Below are 11244 nucleotides of genomic sequence, written 5' to 3' on the forward strand. Positions count from 1 at the left end.
CTCTACCAGTCATGGATGAGCTGGACATACAGCCAACTAAATCGGAACTCAGTGATGCCATTGATTCTCTAGCCAGCGGAAAAACCCCTGGGAAGGACAGCATTACCCCTGAAATAATCAAGAGTGCCAAGCCTGCTATACTCTCAGCACTACATGAACTGCTTTGCCAGTGCTGGGACGAGGGAGCAGTACCACAGGACATGCGCGATGCCAATATCATCACCCTCTATAAAAACAAAGGTGACCGCGGTGACTGCAACAACTACCGTGGAATCTCCCTGCTCAGCATAGTGGGGTAAGTCTTTGCTCGAGTTGCTTTAAACAGGCTCCAGAAGCTGGCCGAGCGCGTCTACCCTGAGGCACAGTGTGGCTTTCGTGCAGAGAGATCGACCGTTGACATGCTGTTCTCTTTGTTCTTTAGAAAATAGGCGACATGTTTAGATAGAGGATCTGGATCGGTGCAGGCTTGGAGGGCCGAAGGGCCTGTTCCTGTGCTGTAATTTTCTTTGTTCTTTGTTCTCTTTGTTTATGTAAGAATTAACCACATTGCTGTGGGTCTGGAGTCACATGTAGGCCAGACCAGGTAAGGAGAGCAGATTTCCTTCCCTAAAGGACATTAGTCAACCAGATGGGTTTTTACAACAATCAACAATGGTTTCCTGGCCATCATTAGACTAGCTTTTAATTCCAGATTTATTAATTAAATCCAAATTCCACCTTCTGCTGTGGTGGGATTTGAACCCATGTTCCCAGTTCAATACACTGGGTTATTAGTCCAGTGATAATACCACTACACCACTGCCTCCCTCTTAGTTGTACCATAATGGGAGTCCAGAATCTCATTTGTTTCAATGTATCTCATAGTACTGGGGTCTGTTGGCCAACACTGGTAAGACACTACATTAAAAGCATTTGGCCCCATCATGGTGAGGAAGACATTAACGTTATCCTCATTGCTTACTTCATTTGCTTTCATCCAAATGTTAAGCCTTCGTTCATAATTACTCCAGTCATCTTTATCAGGGTTGAATTCCCCCACTGACCCCAAATAAGTTTCTTCATGCCATTATTTCCATGCAACTACAGATACTACTCAGTCTAAATTCGAATCTGTTCACAGTTCATATTTGACTCACTGAGCTGTACAGGAATGCATGGAGCGATCTTTCTAAACCACTCAAACATCCTCAAATTTAACTTCAATGTTTCCAAAAAGTGTCACAATGTTCTCTGGTACTTGATTATTCGAATGAAATGTAAAGAAAACCTTCTTCATCACCATCTTTCTGTTGTGTTTGGACTGGAAATAATGCACTGAAACTCTACTTAATCGGCTATGTTTCCTGCATTACAACAGTGACTAGCCTTCAAAAAGTACTCCATTGGCTGTAAAGTGCTTTGAGATGTCCACTGGTTATGAATATGCTATATAAATGCAAGTTTTTCTTCCTATTTCCTTTACTCAATATAACCTCCCAACAGAGAGGGCAGTATTACAAAATAATCAGCTATTACCGTATACTGCACTCTACATAGAAGTGGCAGCGATGTCAAGATAAAGACTAAATAGATCATAGAGGAATAGTTCACTGATGTTTCAGGTTTTTATGATTTGATTTTTGTAGCACATTACAATATTTGTCCCTCAAATCATTCCCGTGTGCCTCGTGATTGAATGGTGACTTCACAATCTGGTTTTTATTTCCAAGGTGTGGAAAGTGGATATACATCTTGGTCACAACTTGCAGGATGTGAAGGCAGTGCCTTAATGGTTACAGGACTGTTTGTGTTAGGGAGAATCGTTGTATGACAATGGTATAGTTGACAGCTCTCGCTCTGTTTTGAAGATGAGAGTCACATTTTCTATTTTCCAATTCTTCGGGATTTGAATTCTAAAAGAAAAATCTGCAGGAGATCTCATAATCGTTTCAGCAAATTCCTTCAGAACCTTGGGATGAAAGTTATCAGAACCAGGACCCTTATTTACCTTGAGCTTAAACAACCTCCCGATTTGTCCTTTATCATGATTTATTTTTTTCACTGTACTTTCACCTTCAACGTGTACCCCAATTCTGGCATTTCTCCTCCCACCCCATATCTTTTTTGAACACTGTTGAAAAATAACGGTTAAGTAGGGGAAACGATGAAATCAAAGAACGCCCACTGTAGTTTCTGCACATTTCTATCTGACTCGCATACCTGATCAAACGGACCTCAGTGGTTAATTTCTAATAATCACTTCCCAACACTAGTGCATAACACCGTTATATATCTTTCACTGTTGCATCCTATTACGTTGCTGGTTATTGACATAAATTACTGAGTTTTATATGAATTAATTATCCTTTTGTCAGAATTTGGAGTTCTTTCGTTTAAATTTACACCTGTAATGTCAAAGATTGAATATGCCGTTGTACTTCCAATGTTATATTTGCAGTGACTTACTGTTCGTTTCGTTGCCAGTATAGTGATCTATGCTACCCGAATCTGCCACCAGCAAAATTTCATAAATGGAAACGAAACAAAGATCTTTTCCATGTGTTACACATAATAATTAATAGAAAGCAAACACTGACGTGTGCTTTATGGAGAATTTGAGTTCTTTATTTCATGTAAAATAACCTGGTGTTCTGTAAAGTTGTGCATCATTAGATAATTACGTTAATATCTGCGATATCTGAAAACAATGATCTCTATCAATCTCTTTGAGTGGCTTCAAAATGCTATCCCTCTAATACTTAAAAACAATAGTGGACGGGTAATAGTAAAGATCCAGGGGATGTATTATTAAAGGTTACTGTGTTCTAGACAATGAAGAACATACAATTTAGATATGAGGTTTACCGATCTTGCATTGAGAGCAACAACAAAGGAGTTCGGCGAATGTATGCTCAGATATTGTTCTCCATTACCTGAATCATTTGATTGGATTACAGCCTACTATTTTCTTTTTTTAAAAAAAACACTTAACCAGTATCCTTAATATGAGGTCTTCCCTGCCCAACTTAGTTTGCTGTTTATGCCGACAATGTAGCATGCAAGCAAACTCCACCGAAGCGTGCCACCAAAGTTAACCTGGTCGTTCATTAGTTAATACAAAATATATCATATACGAAGTGTTATTTCTAGGTAATCATATCCAGATAATCTGCATTTATTATGTCATAACTATTAAGCCTGCTACTGTGAATGTCAGAGTGGATCAATCATATAGAGTGCCGTAATTGGGATGCCAGGACAAACACCAATAAAATGGAATAAGACTATAGAAATAGAATGATACTTAGGAATTATTAAAGATGATTCGAAATAATCTCAACACTCAATACTGTCTTATCATCATTCCTAAGGTAAGCATGACATGTCATGTAATCAAACAATCCATAACAAATTTTAAATTTAATACGGAAAATGTTCAAGAGGCCACCCAATGTAGAGAATAAATATTGATTAACAATATTTCATATTACAATAATTTCTGATTTACATGTTATACATTACAAAATACAATCGTTTCCAACGTGTAAGGACCGCATCACCAGTCTTCAAGTAGTCATAAAATTTGCTTTGAGAAGGTAATGTTTGAATGTGGGATTTTTCGAAACTTTGATCTGCTCGCTTTGATATCACACTACAATCAGACAGAAATTTCAAAGAGCTGATCAGTGGAAGTGTTAACATTTCAGTTATTATATTGACACAGATATGCTTTGAGATTGCAATTATAGCGGTTAGCGGGTCCCACCACATGACATCATAGTTTACAAAGTGCAATAATACAACAGACACCTGTTATGAGGTCGTTGATACTCGTTTTGTGTAATTCATCATTACTGTTTAAGACGAAAATATAATTAAGTTGGAAATCTCTCCGTTGCTGGAACATTGCCAGCTTGATTCGTACGCACACGCACTCTTTTTGGCATCGGCCCTCATGCTCTGTGGAAGGATAGTTCTTGACAAATGGATTAAGTAAAGCAATGGAGTTATTTATCTCGTTAATATATATTATCAAGGTGACCGCAGTAATAAGGGACCAATTTCGTTAACATTGGAACCATGGCGATTATCAAAACAAAACCGAAGACAGACCTTGCTCTAAGTTCTTAAGCAGACCCTAAATATTAGATAAACATTTTAGAATGGTCACTGAGAGTACCCTTATGTTGTCCCAAATGACTATTGTGCTATTTTTGCTATGTTGAATAGATTAGATTTAGAAGGGAGATGCCGGCGTTCTTTTTCAGCTGTTTATTAAGAATTCTGTTTCAATACTTCCTGGAATTGTGCGATTGATAAATAGATGCAGATACGTGTTATGTCACCAATACCTACACCCCTTTACAGTTTCTCGACCATATTTTGGTAAAGGGCTAAATCACAATAATAAGGCCACCCATCTTTTAAAAAGTAAAATGACTTCGAAATGCAACTTATTTGTTGCTATCCAGAAAGGGACGTTACATAGTTTTTATCTTTGAAGTTCAGAATGTAAGCACGGTTAAAGTTGCTTTTCTGCATTTGTTAAACATCGCTTTAACAGCGCTAGAGTGTGTTATGATATCAATGCTGTATTTGCGATTGAAGTTTGGTTCCAGAAATCACAGGGTTTTTTTTACGCTTTAATGTGTCTGGGCAGGTACAAGTCTTGGGTAACGCCTCCACTTGTACCTTCCCTTGCACCTGTTCCACGTAATACACACACATCAAGCAGTACTTATTAAATCAAACTCCCCGATGTTTATATAAAATGCATGTCATAGACCAGGGAAATAACTCGAATATATTACTATCTTGAGTAAAAGGTAAGAAGAGAAAGCTTTTCAGCACCAAATCTTTGAACGGAGATTTTGAGCACAGCGTATTGTTTTATTACATTGTCAATGTTCTGGTTGTACTGTTACTATGTTGAACATTGTAAGATCCTGTTGTGGTGCAGGCTTCAGTTGAAAGTAAATAAATGCAAACTTTGGCGATGTGAATGAGACGAGTTTATTAGCATATGCCCGGAGGGCTTATTTACATACGGTATGTATATAAACAGTGGACTAATCTGATCCGATTCATAACAGCACCAAACTAGAATATGTTACTCCCGGCGCGAAGCCTCTGCGCTGTTAATAGCATGAAATAGGCAGTTTACTAATGAGTGGAAACCAGGCGAATAATCGGGGGCGTAACCTTTAATTTCGTATTCGTTATTTTATTTCTGAGTTTTTTTTTCCGTTTTCTATTTTAGTGTTGAACTGTTTCATTGGTTGTGATCAGCGGCTCACCATGGCTCCGTTAGCCGACATCGGGAGCTACTTGGGCAGTCTGGATGCTGGACACGTCGCGGCTCCATTCTTTCTTCCTGCCGCCGACGCCCCAGTCCTCCTGAGCGATCACCTCGCCCAGACCGAAAGCAGGTTATCTCGAAGCACCAGTACGGACTTAGTGCATTTGCAGGGAATTCTGCGAAGGAGACAGCTGTACTGTAGGACTGGCTTTCATTTGGAAATCCTTCCAGGTGGAACAGTGCAGGGGACCAGGCAAGACCACAGCCGATTCGGTAGGTATGCTTTTTTTTTTAAAAAAATTGTTGCTTCGTCAACTTCACATACATTACAAAATACAGTTACATTGAAATGTGCGATGAAGTCTGACTTATTCCTATCACAGTCAGAAATAGGTTTATCTGGATTGCTTTGATTTTGCCACTCTGACCTCATCCCCACTGTTTTTGGTATTTAGCCTATTTGTTCCTTTCGGTTTTTATTCATCAATTCTTTTTGCAGGCATGCATTAATCGTTTGTGAAATACGCAGATTTTGTGGATATTCAAATACTTGGATGAATTTTTATATATTTAGAAATAAGGTGCCACTCACGTAATGTGCGGTTACGTGTATTTTTGAATGACCCAGCTTGTTTAAAAAGATTGACTGAAATAGACAAACATCTTTGAAACACATTGCCCTGCCTAATACAAACTTTTGTTTTGGTGGGGTGGGGGCCGGACACCAAATAGTTTAATCATAATTACCTTTTTATTTTTTCATGACGCTTGAACAACTTTCTGGGGTCTCCACCAGGACATCAGTACAGAAATATCAGACAACATACAAACATAAAATTCAAATACTTTCAGCATGACATCACCATTTTGAGGCATTCTTTTAAACTTCTAACATTTATTCTGCCCTATTCACCTTCTTACTGATGTGGTCTCGACAGGAGATGAATCACTCTTTTTTGCCATACTTTCAAGCAGGTATAATTCAACAAAACGTCTATCTTTAACACGCCGAGTCGCTAATACGTTGAGGCACTTTTAAGACTGGGTATAATTCAGAAAGAATTACAAAATTCCCCATTTAAGAAAAATTAAACGACTTATTTGCAGAATTGTAGTAACACACGGAGAACATTTATAAATCACACTGGTGCGATCCTTAGCGGCGCAGGCGATATAATGCACAACTTTCAATATTTTAGGACATCTAGGAAAACGCATAAAATGAATGGTGCCGACCCACAGGCATTAGATTACTGATCGGGTCCCCAACCTTCTCAGACACCGACCGCTCTTACCAGGTCGCAGTCTTCAGTTGTCCAATCTTTGGAGTTTAACCAGAATAACTTCACCAGGAGCCCACTGTCCGTGCGCCAGATTCGATCTGCTTTCTCACTTAAGCTCCACAGATACCTAACCAATGTCAAAGATACTTTCGGGGAGTTGGCGATTCTCCAACTCAATCGACTGGGGAAGCAACATGAATATAGGTTTAGTATTCGGAAATTTCTACCTCTCCATGCGGCAAATAAGTGCCATCTTATTGCAAAAGTTCTTTAACAAAACACACACACATTTTACCGTGGTATAGTCACTCCTGTGTTAGCAAGAGACCGATATGGAACGGTGCCCAAAGCACCTTCAGTTTTTGGCAGGCACCTGCGGAAATTCTAGAGACTATGTGGGTAGTATTATAATCCCAGAATGATGCAGCTACTTAAAAAAAAAATCATTCTGTTTGTTATTTTGGGCACACATTAAAATCCTGTCCGCTCTGAGGGTTATTCCTATGTGTTAAGTACAATACAAAGTACTGCAGGGCAACGCGCCATCGTCTAACGAAACATTTTAATTTTTAACTTACTCAAAATGATTTTGAAAATACAAACTTTCAAGCTTTTTTGCCTTCTGTTTCATAGGCATTCTGGAATTCATCAGTATAGCTGTGGGATTGGTCAGCATTAGGGGAGTGGATAGTGGTTTGTACTTGGGAATGAACGATAAAGGAGAATTGTACGGCTCGGTAAGTAACACTATTTATTCAAACTAATCCCAAAACTTATATCAGAAAAAATAATTGTAGTGTGAACATTTTGTGACAATTCTTGTACTTAAATCTATACCGTAAGGCCATAAATGCACAACACGACCCTATCCGTTTCTATATTCACTGCTTCTTAAGAATGCTAAAAGACTTTAATATTTTAAGTAATTATATTAGAGGAAGAGTACAAAAGGTTCTTCAATCTGAGAATTATTAGTCAAAAAGCATCATGATTTTTATGGTATTGCATATCTTAAAAACGTTATTTTTTATCAGTTTGAGTTAAAACAATAAATACTGGTGTAATGTAGATGAGTTTCTGTAATCATGTGCATTACTTTTTTTAAAAAAAACTATTGTTATTCAGTTTTTAGTTAGTATAAAAACATACATTTATGCTAATTTCTCCAGTATCTTCAAAGCATCAAAATGAGCAACTGTATTTTTTAAATGAGATTTTTAAGTTGCCCCGTCTTTGTTTAGTGTTTGTTAAAGGGAGATTGTGGCTGGCTGGGGAATTGCTGGGAAAGGTCAATTCCTAGGAAAGCTAGGATTAACCTGGCTTGAAAATGCTGTTCTAATTCTGGTATGTTTAGCACAGAGGAAAGTTTAAGCTCCAACAGGTACTATATGTGCTCTATGAATGTACTGCAAGTTCTGCTTTTGATTTGTTGTTTTAATTTCTAGATTCATTGTATAACTGTCCAGATACAATCTATTATATAACTGCTTTTTAAATATCTATTACATTGCATTCTTAATCTAGATGTCAGGAAATACAAGTCTGCAAGTTTTACAATTCAATACTGCTAATTAAGCGATCTCACTCAGATAGATAGTAAGCATAGATCATCTTGGAAACAAAAGTAACACCTTGGTGCAATGGGGTGGTCTGAGACTTTGATTAGGGAATATTACAGGGAGATGGAACTCTGCACTACATAAAATCTAAACAAAGTTGCTGATACTGTGACTGGGTGCAAGGAGAAAATAATTTTCAGTTTACTGCAAGGGTGTTAGCATTTTTGTTCCAATTAATGTAATCTGGGTTATAAAAGACAAATACCTATCCAGAATATTAATTCAGGAAGTGGGTCGTTAAAGTGATTAATATATTTTGAAATTACATTTCCTGTTTTGCGACTATTCCTGTATTTATGATGATAAAACAATGTGCACCAAACCTGTCATATTAAAATGGGAATCTTGCCGGTAATCAGATATACTTAGTAGCAATGAATATTATTGCATTTGTCACAGTAATGCTGGTAGATTAGTATAATTTATTGAAACTATTGCAGCAATTAATGTCCTAAAATAAATACAAGTGGTGCATAAATAATCCATAGGAAGGAAAGTTGATTCCAAGCTACAGTATTTTCATTTATTAACAGTCAAATTATTATTTACACACCTTTTTCCTGTAATGGATTTAAATTCCAGCAGGGGGTGCCCAAATGGCAATTTGCCTGCAGTGGGTTCTGGCCGAGCTCTCTGACCCATCAGGAGCACTTTCTTTCTAAAGAAAGAAATATAATTTTCCATATAATATGGATTGAAGAATTGGCCATCTTATATCAGTCTATTCAACACTAACCACAAAAAAAGTTCCAAAAACAAGAATAACATTGCTTTAAAGAATTTGCTTTTTGTGACTGAGTATAGGTGTCGTATTGTGGTCATGTTTTTTTTAGAAGAATTGGCTAATTATTGAGGGAGGTTTGCCACAACAAATTAATTCAGACAATATCACATGCACAATTGTATTTTAAGGAAGAAAGCAAAAGTAACATTGTTGACACTTGTGAAAAATAAAACAATGGCTGTAAACATCACTGGTGGGAATCTTTCTGATTTTTATGCTGGTTCTTTCATAATCAAAAAATAAAGATACCTCAAATTTGATTAATAAGTTGCTTCTTCTTGCATGTTTTTCTACCTTTTAAAACAAGGACATTTATTGTAGTAGACTTTTCTGGTTCTGCACATGGGCATATTGGATTGCCTGTACATAATACAGTACATAGAAGGAAACTGGGCGAGAGTATTGCATGCCTTAGAGACACCTGCCTGATTTCCTGTCCATTAATTTAAATAGATGGTTAATCCTTTGTGACCTTGACCACTGAGCAGGACAGGAACAGCCATGTTGTGTGAATACCATCACCTCCTTCTAAGTCACACACCATCCTGACTTGGACGTATATCACAGTTTCTTTATTGTCAATGGGTCAATATTGTGACAGCACTGTGACCACAAGGATTGCAGCAGTTCAAGGAGAAATTCTGCCATCTTTTCAGGGTCACTTGAACAATAAATGCAGCCTTGCCAGTACCATCCACATCCCAAGAACAAATAAAAGAAATTGGGCAAGCTCCCTTATCAGCATGCACTTCTCCCTGTTTGATTTTGTACTATGCACTGTGCCCAGGTTTTCCAATATGCCCAGGCACAGAAACAAGAACATTTGCATATTATTTATCTGTAGAATCTTTATACTGCTGTCTTGGTAATCAAAGTTAATTACACTGAAAAAATTTGTGTGTATATGATTAGTCTTTTTCTACCTACAAACATAGATATTTTATATTCTGAAATATGCTGTTATCTAGGAAGTAAATTCACCAACACAGTCAATCTGCTTTATAATCTTACAGAAAATTGTAAAGAATCAGTACTTTAGCTTAGTATTTTACAGTGATACTTTATGTCTTCATTTTCTATTGCTATCTTTTTAGGAAAAACTGACAGCAGAATGCATCTTTAGAGAGCAATTTGAAGAAAATTGGTACAACACATATTCTTCGAACCTATATAAACACAATGACACAGGACGACGATATTTCGTTGCACTCAATAAAGATGGATCTCCAAGAGATGGGAGTAGATCCAAAAGACATCAGAAGTTTACACATTTCTTGCCAAGACCTGTGGATCCTGAGAAAGTACCTGAACTCTACAGAGACTTATTAGGATATAGTTGAAGCTGTCCAACTTCTGAAGAATAAGAATTATTTCCCCTGTTCTTCACAGAAACAAGGATGTAGAACATCAGCTTCCAACAGTTGCAAGCAGTTGGGAGAATTGTTTGAAAAGGATACCTAGTCAGAGATGTGGCCTTAGTTTCTTCAAATGAGAAGCACTTCAAATGTGCAATTACCTGTTCAGGATTTTACACCTTAAAACAATGAGTTCACAACTTACTGACATCAGTAATGCTATATTATAGCAGCAGATGAAGGGAATTGGCATATTTTGATCATAGACTTTAATCTATGATGCTGCTGGTGCCTTCTCTCTGGGATGCAAGTTAAATTGACATAGTCGTGCCACAAAAATGTTCCTTCATGTAACTGTGGAAAAACACCACCTGGGCTTGGTGGAGATAAGCAAGGAGTCATCCTAAAATATCCAATATGAAGACCACTACTAGACTTTTCACTCTTGCCATAGAGTATCAGAACAATGAAAGAGTTACTTACAGCACGATGGTATGACTTCCATCAAAAATGATGGGCAAAATTTAAACTCATGCTGTCTTGGGCAACATTGGCAGGAGTCATTTTACAGTTCTTTTGGGATGGATGTATTTAAAAAGGAAAAGAGTAATTAAAGTGAGTGATGGCTCCTTAGAGGGTGAGACTGTAGAATTAATAATGGGAAACAAGGGAATGGCAGAAGTGTTGATCAGGCATTTTGTGTCTGTCTTCACTGTAGATGACACAAAAACATCCCAAGAATACTTGAAAATCAAGAGCTAAAAGGGAGGGAGGGACTTAAAACAATCACAATCACTAGGGAAAAGGTACTGGGAAAACTATTAGAACTAAAGGCTGACAAGTCCCCTGGACCTGATAGTTTGCATTCTAGGGTCATAAAAGAAGTGGCTGCAGAGATAGTAGATGCATTGGTTGTGCTCTTCCA

At 37.5% G+C, this 11244-nt stretch overlaps 1 protein-coding gene across 1 annotated transcript; it reads left to right on the forward strand.

The window, feature by feature from the left end:
- The first annotated feature begins 5277 nt into the window (after positions 1-5277).
- LOC137383533 (fibroblast growth factor 9-like) lies at positions 5278-10304 on the forward strand. Its single transcript, XM_068056628.1, has 3 exons — positions 5278-5551; positions 7195-7298; positions 10059-10304. The coding sequence occupies exons 1-3, from the start codon at positions 5278-5280 to the stop codon at positions 10302-10304; spliced, it is 624 nt and encodes a 207-aa protein (XP_067912729.1).
- The last annotated feature ends 940 nt before the right edge of the window (positions 10305-11244 follow it).

Source organism: Heterodontus francisci, chromosome 1, assembly GCF_036365525.1.
Source record: "Heterodontus francisci isolate sHetFra1 chromosome 1, sHetFra1.hap1, whole genome shotgun sequence".
Classification (NCBI taxonomy): Eukaryota; Metazoa; Chordata; class Chondrichthyes; order Heterodontiformes; family Heterodontidae; genus Heterodontus; species Heterodontus francisci.